Source organism: Oncorhynchus gorbuscha, linkage group LG25 (assembly GCF_021184085.1).
Source record: "Oncorhynchus gorbuscha isolate QuinsamMale2020 ecotype Even-year linkage group LG25, OgorEven_v1.0, whole genome shotgun sequence".
Taxonomy (NCBI): Eukaryota; Metazoa; Chordata; class Actinopteri; order Salmoniformes; family Salmonidae; genus Oncorhynchus; species Oncorhynchus gorbuscha.
The window spans coordinates 19973821-19986512 of NC_060197.1; the positions used below are offsets into that span (position 1 = coordinate 19973821).

General features: G+C 40.7%; 1 protein-coding gene across 5 annotated transcripts in view; it reads left to right on the plus strand.

The window, feature by feature from the left end:
* The first annotated feature begins 6860 nt into the window (after positions 1-6860).
* Positions 6861-12692, plus strand: part of sepsecs (Sep (O-phosphoserine) tRNA:Sec (selenocysteine) tRNA synthase) — a 34257-nt gene continuing 28425 nt past the window's right edge. For 3 of the 5 annotated variants that reach the window (XM_046328823.1, XM_046328826.1, XM_046328827.1), the window contains exons 1-3: positions 9761-10307; positions 10988-11142; positions 11271-11389. In XM_046328823.1, coding sequence (XP_046184779.1) covers positions 10194-10307; positions 10988-11142; positions 11271-11389 — 388 coding nt within the window. In that variant the 5' untranslated portion in view covers positions 9761-10193. Of the gene's footprint in view, positions 7161-9675; positions 10308-10987; positions 11143-11270; positions 11390-12692 lie in introns of those variants that run through there. The other 2 variants (XM_046328825.1, XM_046328824.1) reach the window with 2 other exon arrangements.

Below are 12692 nucleotides of genomic sequence, written 5' to 3' on the forward strand. Positions count from 1 at the left end.
AGCACCAAGTATTTAGTATAGTAATATTTAGCATAGTATTTGAACCAGACCTGGTTCACGGCCCACTCTTTTGAAACAAATAATAGACTGACAATAGGACAGCACAATTGGCACAGGACATTATTATAATTGAAGGGAATTGAGCTGCCGTCCAGAACATTCCTATAAGATTTCAGTTTTACATTCCTAAAACGGACTGGGAGACTCGGGTTTGAGACCTGCAAGGAGAATAGTACTTTCGCCGTTCACTAAAATCCTTGGGGGGCCATTGGGGGGCCATTGAAGAAGCGTGTACACATGAGCGACTTGGTATATTGAAGCATGGGAACATGGTGTGCATGTGAGAGACTTGGCATAGCGAAGTGTATAAACACGCAAATAGACAAAATATTATATATTTTATAACATTGCCTAGGTAATCCTGTTTACAATCCCATTTCACACCACCAGGACCCTCCCGCTCTGTAAGAAGCTGAGTCCCCTGTTTGTGGGGCTCTTCAAGGTTCTCCGGAGGGTCAACAAGGTCATTTACAGATTACATACTAACTACCGGATCTCACCATCTTTTCATGTTTCCCTCAGGCCGGTGGCTGCTGGTCCCCGGCTGATGCCGTCCTCCACGACACCCCTCCGCCTCCCTTGAACATCAAGGGGAGCTCCACTTATGCCGTCAGATCACTGCTGGACTCCCGACGTCGTGGGGGTCGGCTCCAGTACCCGGTGGACTGGGAGGTGTACGGTCCAGAGGAGCAGTGCTGGGTTCCAGTGGATGACATTCTAGATCCCAACGTCATCCATGAATTCCACCTTTGCCGTCCGCACTGGCCCGCTCCTCGCTCTCGGCAATCCTTCTGGACGCACAGCTGGCAACCCTCATTACGCACACCTGAGCCCCATCATGAGGCATACCTGGACTCCATCACTACCCTGAGTACTCCCCCTTTATCTAGCACTCCCTAGCATCCCTCTTCAGGCAGTTTTGGTTATATTTCCTTGTCAGAAATTGCTCTTGCTTTGCATCGCGCTACTATTATATTTATTATTATTATTATTAAACTCACTAATTGCACGTGTTTCCTGACTCCATGCGTCAATGTTACAGGTGTCTCTAGCTTGAATGGTTCAAGACTTACTGTTGGTGGGTAATTGTATGCTAATTTTTACAAAGGTGTATAGTTATAATTGATACATTTTTTATAATTTGGGAATGAGACATGAGAAATTTGGTTTTGCGTCTCTAGCTTGAACAGTTAGAGTTACTGTTGGTGGTTAATTTATGCACATTTATAGCCTGAATGTTGTAGTTGATATTGCAGATTAATTGGCCAAGAAGCAGGAGCATTTTGAATAGCTATCACATTCATCTCTAACTGTTTTAAAGTCACCATTGGCCTCATGATGAAATCCCTAAGTGGTTTCCTTCCTCTTCGGCAACTGCGTTAGGAAAGACGCCTGTATCTTAGCATTGACTGGCTATATTGATACATCAAGTGTAATTAATAACTCCACCATGCTCAAAGGGATATTCAATGTCTGCTTTTTCCCCCTTATCCATCTATCAATAGGTGCCATTTGAGAGGCATTGGAAAACCTCCCTGGTCTTTGGTTGAATCTGCTTTTGAAATTCACTGCTTGACTGAGGGACCTTACAGAACTATATGTCTGGGGTACAGAGATGAGGTGAAACACTATTGCTCACATTTGTGACTTGTTAAGCACATTTTTACTCATTAACTTATTTAGGCATGTGATAAAAGGCATTGAATACTTAATGGCTCAAGACATTTCAGCTTTTTATTTTAAATTTGTCAGCATTTCCAAAAACAATTCAATTTTTTTCATTGTGGGTTATTGTGTGCAGGCCAGTGACACAAACTCTCAATTTAATTCACTTTAAATTCATGCTGCAAGACAAATGTGGAACATGTGAAGGGGTGTGAATACTTTTTGAAGGCACTGTAAGTCAGTCTATGGCCCCCATAGGCAATTTCAAGATACAAGACCTGGTTTGACTGTTTCAAGTTATCTAGGAGGATGAAAGGCGGTACTGTTTTGGCAGTGTGCATTTACAGTGGTTCCTCCTTTAAGTTGCATCATACTGCGGCACACCTTGCGTGCTGCCTCAGCATTCTGTGGCACGTCATTTAATTCTCAGCCATTTCTTCTGATACTGCAAGCTATTGATAGTTATACCACCAGAGGGCATCTTTGAGAAGCATTTGATAGTATTCCGTCTTGGCATTACCAGAGAATATAAAACCTTTTTTGTAATAACATAGTATACCGTTACCTAATCATTCCCAGTTTTATTTGTATTGCTTTTAAATCTTTTTAAAACATTTAACACTAGCTATTTGTCTAAGTAGCTATCAAGTAAACACTAGCTCATTCATCCCCCTCCTCTCCACTATAACTATTCCCCAAGTCGTTGCTGTGAATGTGTTCTCAGTCAACTTACCTGGCAAAATAACGGTAAAATAAATTATGCGGTGGGATTGATTTAAATAAATATTGCTTAATTATTTTTTATATTATGGTGTTTGTATTCAGAGAAACTAAACCCCCGGTTTCTATGGCGCTTGTCAGCGCGACGTCGGGAGTAGGCTACAGGATCGGATGATTCTTGTTTGCCTTCATTAAACAACTGTGTTCCAAACTTTTTACTGGTACTTGATTAATTAATTTGATTAATATTATGGTGTTTCTATTCCATGAAAAACCCTCTGGGTTTCTGTTAGGATGGAACGGAAAATAAGGTGCTGTACAACGTGATGTCCGGCAGTGCAGTACTGTGCCATTTAGCTAAAGAATCCCTGTGTCGTGCTGGTCTCAGAACAGCAGCGTGAAACAGTCCTAAACTAGTTGTAGGCTTTTACTTCTAACTTCAATATGCTCTTTAAATAAGACCTACACAATTTAACAGAATATCAACAAAAAAATTGTGACTCTCCGCCAATAATTACATTTAGAGAATTGGAGGACTGTATATTAATATCTAAGGGGCATTTTCCGTTAGGCTCTGTGAGAATATCTAAGGGGCTTTTATTTAATAATAATCACCTTGTTTAAAAAGTTACACTATGTTGGAGATTTTTAATTTAACCTAGTGTGAGCGATTTAAAAATAAAAATAAATAAAAAAATGTAAAAAGCAATTCTTGAACAGGATGAGACATTCTCACTAATTTGTAAATAAAGCCATTTTTTAAATTATTTCTGGAGAAATGTAAATTGATTATTTAGCAGACATCACCTGCTTTTATTCAGTCAACACTTATTTTAAGAATATAATGGAATATTTGAACATTTTCGTTTATCCATGCTTGACTCAGAGCAGCGCGAAACAGTGCTGAAATAGGTGGCCACAGCGGGAAGACTATGTATTCTGTGCCCACTCATGAGATCTCTTTTCGGTTACACATTCTTGGAATAGCATAACGGTCCAGGCGGACCTAGCTGTGCCTGGTGGTCAAGTTGGCCATGTTCTGTTAGAAGAGGAATGGAATGGAAATGTCAGGGTGAAGCGAAAACCTGACCAACCCGCCACGTACTGTATGTTGACTCTGCCTGTTTGAGGTGAAGTTCCAGAGCTCACGGGTGTGCCTGGCATGGATTGTGACTCCATCTCGTTCCTTTTCAACGTGTGAGTGAGTCAATGACTATTCAAGCCATTTACTCACTGGCGAATGATGATAAGCGATCGGTAAAGACTGCGGGTGATCGCTGCGGGCATCACGGATCGGTAAGAAATGTTTTATATATAATTTTTTTTAAACTCTCAGAACATTAACCGCGTGTTCGCTTGTTTTGTACTGTTCTGTAGTTTGACCCAATGATTTGCTTCTTGCAGGCCCAGATCAAAGCTGGTGAGACATTCAATAACGTGATCTTCAGACAAATCAACCGTGGCCTTTGAGCAATTTGCTAAAAATTGCTACAGAAAGATTAACGAAAGCATAGATGTTGATGAAGAAATGCTGTTTTGAGTTACAAATGTAATCGAATACATTGCATGCTGATGGATTTTCACAACAGTAGCCGGGATATAAAAAGTATATTGTCCGCCTCCCGGGTGGCGCAGTGGTTAAGGGCACTGTGCCACCAGCGCCAGCTGTGCCACCAGAGACTCTGGGTTCGCGCCCAGGCTATATCGCAACCGGCCGCGACCGGGAGGTGGGGCAATGCACAGTGTCGTCCAGGTTAGGGAGGGCTTGGTAGGGATGTCATTGTCTCATCGCACACCAGCGACTCCTGTGGCGGGCTGGGCGCAGTGCACGCTAACCAAGGTTGCCAAGTACACTGGTGCGGCGCTGTGTTAAGAAGCAGTGCGGTTGGGTTGTGTATCGGAGGACGCATGACCTTTAACCTTCGTCTCTCCCGAGCCCGTATGGGAGTTGTAGCGATGAGACAAGATAGTAGCTACTAAACAATTGGATACCACGAAATTGGGGAGAAAAAGATGTAAAAACAAAACAATTACTTTTAGAGTTTGGGAATTACAAATGTGTGCTTTCTTTTTAGCCTAGAACTATATGAAATAACTTAACTGGCTGAGGTAGGTCATGAAGCTTCACAGCCTAATAGAAGTAGTATTTGTTAGGTTCGATTGTGCATACTTTTTTTCTTTAAATTATTGTTTTATGTAGGATGCAACATTTTTGACCAGTTGCAATTGTAAGTAGACCTAATAACAAATACTACTTCTATTAGGCTGTGAAGCTTCATGACCTACCTCAGCCAGTTAAGTTATTTCATATAGTTCTAGGCTCTGAAGAAATAGACTAAAATTAAGCCCTCTTGTTTTGTTAAATTCAAAAGGCACTCGCACATCTGAGCTATCTTTTTTTGCAGGTGCATGGCAACAACCGGGTGAGATGAGGAAAAATAAGAAGGAACCCGCACACTGCTCTTGATCGTAATCACTGATCTTAATAAGCTTTATGTATCGGCCTCATGACCTTCATCAGAGCTTTTGTGAGTTTTTAAAATTATCACCCTTATTTATACCTAGCCACACCCACATCCGTTCCACGCATCGAAAGGGGTTGGAGGCAAAGGAAAAACAAATAAGTGCTACCAAATATAACAAGATGCATTTTATAAATATTCAAATAGTGTGTACATAAAACGTATTAAGAACATCTGTAAAACAACAATGAGGACATCGACCTACCAAGCAATTTTTCATAAAATATTGGGTACAGTGTAAGAATAACGTCAGAGTAATCTGAAATAGGGGCATATTTCATCATTCATTTTCAAATTTACAACATAACATACATATGCATTTCATCATTAAGAACATTAGGAAATAATGTCTGGAGGGTGAAAATCCCAAAACATTCTGGATGATTTTATTTTGTGGCTGGCAGTTGGCATGGACCAATTTATGGCGTAAATGAAATATGCTAGTGTTTCTTGACCTCATCTCCCACTTCTCGCGAGTTCAAAGTATACGTAGTTGTGAACATTACAGGATGTTCTTTAGCAGGTCTTTTTTTGTAGCAGTACATCTCATGTTTTCCCCAATGCCAAATTAAGAGCTTCATCCAGTGATGCCAAATGAGCAATTGTGTTGCTATATTTAGCAACTTTTCAGACTACCCTGGCAACTTTTTTTTCAAACAGCACCAAATTTAGCTACTTTCAAACAAAATTGAAAAGTGACTCAAATGCTAAAATGCACACATTTTCCCTCTAAATGACACAAAAACGATTTTCTCTGTCACGCACTCATTCACAACGCAGGTGCCTAGCTGCAATAGTGAGTGACGCCAGCAGCAATTTCAGCAAATTGCAAATCATTGTTAGCTGACTGCAGCAGCAGTAGTATGGGTTCGACGAGCCAATCCCAATTAATATAGTTGGTCACGAATGTTTGATCTTGAAAAGAACTTACAACATCAATCAACATATCTCAATGACAAATGTACAGAAGAGTGGGAGTCTGTACCTGAACAAATGTCAAATAATATTTTTTGCGAGATGGCCAATCAAATCATATTTTTTTGCCAGATGGCCAGTCAATTTGAGTAACGTTAAGTAATTATATCATTGCGTGATAACGTAAAACTGTGTTATTACATCACAACGTAATTTAGCAACTTTTGGTAACAAATCAACCTGCCTCTACCAACTTACCCTGAAAATTAATTAGTTGACAACACTGGCTTCATCCACACATTTTGTGGAGAATAGCCACTTCTTAGAAACTTATTGCGCATCTCCGCTGCTTTTTCCGCTTTTTCACACCTAGCTCGGCTATGAGACAATTCTTTAGTAAAGGTTGAATAGTCTATTATTCAGCTAATAGCCCGTCCTGCTATGCTTGTGAAAAACTAATAATAATACTACTTCCTCTTTCCAATTGATCCAAGTGTTTCTTAGCCACAATCGGCCCCAACCCCAATTACTAAATTTGGGCACAGTCGGTAGCGTGCTGGACTTTGGGCTAGAATGTTGAGGGATCAAAACCTGCTCCCTGCTTGCTATAACGAATTAGTTTGATACACCTGGTATTTGATATGGCTGAAAAAAAGTTACTAAATAGCAAATTTCATAAATTTACTTTATGACAAATATGCACCATCGTTTGTCTCTACACTAACTGACATATTCCTCTCAATTGTACATGTTTTTATTGACTCGTTCTGACGATATAATTACTTAAATTAGTTTCCCCGTAATGTTTTGTCAGCCATATTTGCTGAAGTCACCAGGGATGGGTGGGTCGCGTAAAATTCGTCATTGGAACTACTCGATATGATTGGTCATATAAAAACCTTGGGACCCAAATGCATAATAAGTGCTCTAACTTCCCCTTGTGGTGGTCTGGAGCAATGAAGCCGTGACGCTGTGTACCTTTGAGTCCCGCGGTGTAAACTCAACTTTTAAAGGAGGAACTACTGTACAAACGCGTGGTGTGGCCTTATTACTCGTTTGTACCCTTTAGTATAACTTTATGCAGCCGGGAGCGTTATTTTGTATTTCTGGGCTCCCAGTCCCCACCTGCTGATAAAGTCAGAAGACAATGCCTAAGAAGTAATAAAAATGTGAAAGAAGAAATTAGCATTACAGCAGCAATATTAACATCACGGCAGCAACATTAAGACTTTTCGGTTTTCCGATTTTGCCTTCAAAATCAAATGATGCGGTAGAACGGTATGTGTATGATACGGAATCAATAATTGTTTTACTTTGCATAGTACATAATGTTACCAAATTTACGTAACTACATCAGTGGAAAATCGAAACTAAAGAGTTACTACTTTATATAAGGTGGAGCACATTGAAAAATGGTTGGAGATTTAAGGTAATGAATGTAAAGAACATAATATTCTACAGACCCTATTGATATATGGTGTTATTTCTTGAGGGACTATAGTCTAAATACCCAGCAGCTCTTTCTACTCCATCCATTTACATTTGTCCCAATCCAAGACAGTGTAGACCAATAAATGACATATTGTCTTATAGAGAAAACTATTATGTGTTGATGTAAAGGTTTGGTTGGGAATACTCAGTATATGGTGTCATTTCATGGGGCTCTGAATAATACAAAGTGTTGCTGGCCTTTTACTGTGGTCAAACAGCTTAAAATTGGGTGCCAGGACACTATAGGAAAAACAATTATCTGTGCCAATGTAAAAGTGGGGTAGGGACTACTCCGTAGGGTCTGTGGAATCTATATTATGGTGTCATTTCACAGGGGCTCTGAATAATGCTGAGTGTTGCTGACCTTTTACTTGGCCCATTACATTGGACACAATACAAATGACTGTATTTGCATAACACATTGATTGGCTTATGGAGAAAAAAACTATTATTTGTGCCGATGTACAAGTGGGGTAGGGAGTACTCAGTAGGATCTGTAAAATCTATATAGTGTAATTTCATGGTGGACTGTGGTTAATATGCTCAGCAACACTTTCTACTCCACCCACTCAGAAAGAAGTGGTAGATATTTTTAAAAGTTCTCATTGGTATGCCTATTTGCACCCCGAGAAGCAGGGTCCAGAAAAGTTTAATCCTCTGCTTCAACCTTTTAGAAAACAGTAGCAGTTGTGTTTATGTGTGCTTGTTCTCTAAAGTAGTCTTATGAGAGGGCAATGTAAATGAGCTTTTTCACAATGGCATGCGAGACTGTTTTACAAGCGTTATCGGAGAGTAAATTACTTAGTTGAAAGAAGTTAAGGTTTTAAGCTTGACCGATACAGCAGACTGATGACATTAAGCTATATGCTTAATAATGAAATTATATTTAAATATCAATATCGAATTGAAAAATGCTACTGATATCGACATAGATTTTCCAAATCGGTGCCCATCACTAATTTAATGTATTTATTTGATGAGAGATTGAAATGACAATGTCAGACCATACATTTTTTACTGACAAATTTGATGAAATATTTAATTGAAACGAATTAATGTATCCTAGAGTGTGTTTGACCATGAACTTTAACCGACACATTTTACAAAATTGGTGACTGTACCCATAGCTTGGTTGACATTCATTATGTTTAAATTGTAAATGAATGTTTGTTTTTTTACATAACCCAATATGTATAGGCCTACAGTGTGTTGTATTGTCTCATCACTGCAACTCCCGTACGGAATGGGGAGATGCAAAGGTCGAGAGCCGTGCGTCCTCCGAAATACAACCCAACCAAGCCGCACTGCTTCTTGACACAATGCCCACTTAACACAGAAGCACCAATGTGTCAGACCTTGTCAACTAGTGTGCAATGGGACAAGCACATCCCTGCCGGCCGAACCCTACCCTAACCTGGACAATGCTGGACCAATTGTGTACCACCCCATGGGTCGCCACCAGCTGCGACAGAGCCCAAACGCGATCACGATACGCTGGTTAAAATAGCAAAACAAACTCTGAACCAATTACATACATTTGGGGACAGGTAGAAAAGCATTAAACATGTATGGCAATTTAGCTAGTTAGCTTGCACTTGCTAGCTAATTTGTCCTATTTAGCTAGCTTGCTGTTGCTAGCTAATTTGTCCTGGGATATAAACATTGAGTTGTTATTTTACCTGAAATGCACAAGCTCCTCTACTCCGCCAATTAATCCACACATAAACGGCCAACCGAAACGTTTCTAGTCATCTCTCCTCCTTCCAGGCTTTTTCATCTTTGGATTTATATGGTGATTGGCATCTAAACTTTCATAGTATTACCATGACTACCGGCAAAACATTCAGTCTTTCAATCACCCATGTGGGTATAACCAATGAGGAGATGGGAGAGGCAGGACTTGCAGCACGATCTGCGTCAGAAATAGAAAGGAGTTCTATTTTAGCCCTTGGCAACCAGACTCTCGTTGGCACACAATAATTGAATAACATGGATTTCTACATTTATTTTGCGACGTTCTCGCACACGCGACTGAGTGGCGGTCCAAGTGTATTGCACGAATGAAGTGAATGGAGAAGGAAGTGTTTCTGGGTATTTAGACCTCAGTCCGCCATGACATAACACCATTTATAAATTCCACAGACCCTACTGAGTATTCACAACTTTTACTGCAGCACCAATAATACTTTTTGCTCTATAAACCAATATATTCCATATACAGTGATTTGCATTGTGGCCATTTATTTGACAGTGGAACATGTTTAAATATCACATGTAAGGCAAATATGAACCATTGTTAATGTTTCGACAATAAATGTTTTCTACTATTACATGGGACTTTATTTAGGATTTTTCCGAAATTATGTGACCCGGAAGTACTTTTTTTTAGTGTCACTGACAGAGAAGGAGATCTCTAGCGACTGGTTCGTGACAGTGAAAACAGAAAGAAAGGTAAAGCAGATTAAAAAGATAAACGCTACAATAACCAGTAGCGAAATCAAGATTTTCAGAAACGGTGCTGAGCGTCACTTGGATTCGTCGTTCTTCACATTACACTCAGATTCTGGATTAGTCGTCGCATAGCTTCGTCCCGCTACTAGCCATTTAAGTCACCATTTATATTAACACGTTTGATTTACAGATAATGTAAATGGTCATTTAAATGGCTAGTTGCGCGACAAGCTAGTCGTATAGCATAACGTTAGACGCAGGTTGTACTTTGTACTTGAGTTTCGTGAGGAACACGTTCCCTAAAGTACACGTGTATACTGACGAATTGCGTATGTTAATCTACACATCTATTTGACAGCAATTGTTGAGATGAATAGTGAAAACTTTTCCATAAGTGAGAAGATTGTGTCGCCATCATATATTCGCCAGGGGAAACAGGCACGTCGCAGTCATGAGCAACTGATTAGACTGCTTTTGGAACAGGTATTATCCGATTTTACAGACCTTAGAATTATCTGAATAGGGACGTCAAACGTTCAGCCTGCTGCACAGACCCTATTGACGACCTAGTCTAGAGCGCCTGGTTAAAATCTATTTAAGAGCATTTACAAAATAGGAAAAAAACTATTTAAATGGTTAATACTAAGACGTATGTGATTATTGAACAAATGTGTGAATTTGCTTAATTTACTATCATCCTAAATTAAGATATTAAGACAAAAAAATCTAACATGTCAATTTAGGATGATAGTATATGTTGTCCACTCACAAGCTATTGCAACAATTACACCTATTTGTCAAAAAATGTAGTGTTTAAAAATGCTCTCAAACCCGATTTAACTGGCTCCTCTAGACTAGAGCTCCATAGTCTGTACAGCAGCTTAAATGTTCGATGGCACTACTAGTATTGGACAAATTCAGGTAGGTCCCTCCCCGTTTCTTTCTGTTTACTTACCAACTTTTGGTTCTGAAACGATTTCCGCTGCAAGACGTAATGGAACCAAGCAGAAACAAATGAGGAGGGACCTATCTAAATGTATACAATAGAAACTAATTTTTATTGCATAACGCAACAGTTTGGACTAATGATTACATCCATGATGTGAATGGAGATGGAGTGCACAACAACCATAACTTAGATGGATACTCACTGTACCTTATAGGGCAAATGTCCTGAGGAGGGATGGAGCGAGAGCACAATAGAACTTTTCCTGAATGAACTGGCTGTGATGGACAGCAACAACTTCTTGGGAAATTGTGGCGTTGGCGAGAGAGAGGGCAGAGTGGCCTCTAGTCTGGTGGCCCGACGACATTACAGGTTATCAGCTGTTACTTGGAGCATTATCAAAATAGACAAATTTACTTTAGCTTTGCTAAATTCCAAGTAGCCTTCAGTTTTGTCATGCATGTCATGATCATGAGATCTGTGTTTATTGCTTTACACAGGTTAATCCATGGGATAGGACGATCTGGGGACATTGCTGCAATTCAACCCAAGGCTACAGGTTCCAGTCTGCTGAACAAACTGACTAATTCAGTTGTGCTGGACATTTTAAAACTTTCAGGTGTGTAACTAAGTTTTCATTCAGCCTACTGATAAATTGATGGGGGAAAAAATCGATAGTATGCCAACATATCACAATATTATTTTGGACAATATTATATCGATACTTTTACTCCCAAGTATCTATTTGTTTATTTAATTTTTAATAGTATGATTATTATAAACTCTTAACATGTGTAAACATTTGTATGAACATAACAAGATTCAGCAACTGAGACATAAACTGAACAAGTTCCACAGACATGTGACTAACAGAAATGGAATGTGTCCCTAAACAAAGGTGGGGTCAAAAGTAACAGTCTGTATCTGGTGTGGCCACCAGCTGCATTAAGTACTGCAGTGCATCTCCTCCTCATGGACTGCACCAGATTTGCCAGTTCTTGCTGTGAGATGTTGCCCCACTCTTCCACCAAGGCACCTGCAAGTTCCCGGACATTTCTGGGGGAAATGGCCCTAGCCCTCACCCTCCGATCCAACAAGTCCCAGATGTGCTCAATGGGATTGAGATCCAGGCTCTTCGCTGGCCATGGCAGAACACTGACATTCCTGTCACGCACAGAATGAGCAGTATGGCTGGTGGCATTGTCATGCTGGACGGTCATGTCAGGATGAGCCTGCGGTAAGGGTACCACTCGAGGGAGGAGGATGTCTTCCCTGTAACGCACAGGGCTGAGATTGCCTGCAATGACAACAAGCTCAGTTCGATGATGCTGTGACACACTGCCCCAGACCATGACAGACCCTCCACCTCCAAATCGATCCCACTCCAGAGTACAGCCTTGGTGTTACAAAACCGTGACTCGTCAGTGAAGAGCACTTTTTGCAATTCCTATTTTGTCCAGCGATGGTGGGTTTGTGCCCGTAGGCGAAGTTGTTGCCAGTGATGTCCGGTGAGGACCTGCCTTACAACAGGCCTACAAGCCCTCAGTCCAGCCTCTCTCAGCCTATTGCGGACAGTCTGAGCACTGATTGAGGGATTGTGCATTCCTGGTGTAACTCGGGCAGTTGTTGCCATCCTGTACCTGTCCTGCAGTTGTCATATTCGGATGTACCGATCCTGTGCAGGTGTTGTTACACATGGTCTGCCGCTGCGAGGACGATCAGATGTCCGTCCTGTCTCCCTGCTGCACTGTCTTCGGCGCCTCTCAGTACGGACATTGAAATGTATTGCCCTGGCCACATCTGTAGTCCTCATGCCTCCTTGCAGCATGCCTAAGGCACGTTCACACAGATGAGCAGGGACCCTGGGCATCTTTCTTTTGGTGTTTTTTAAGAGTCAGTAGAAAGGCCTCTTTAGTGTCCTA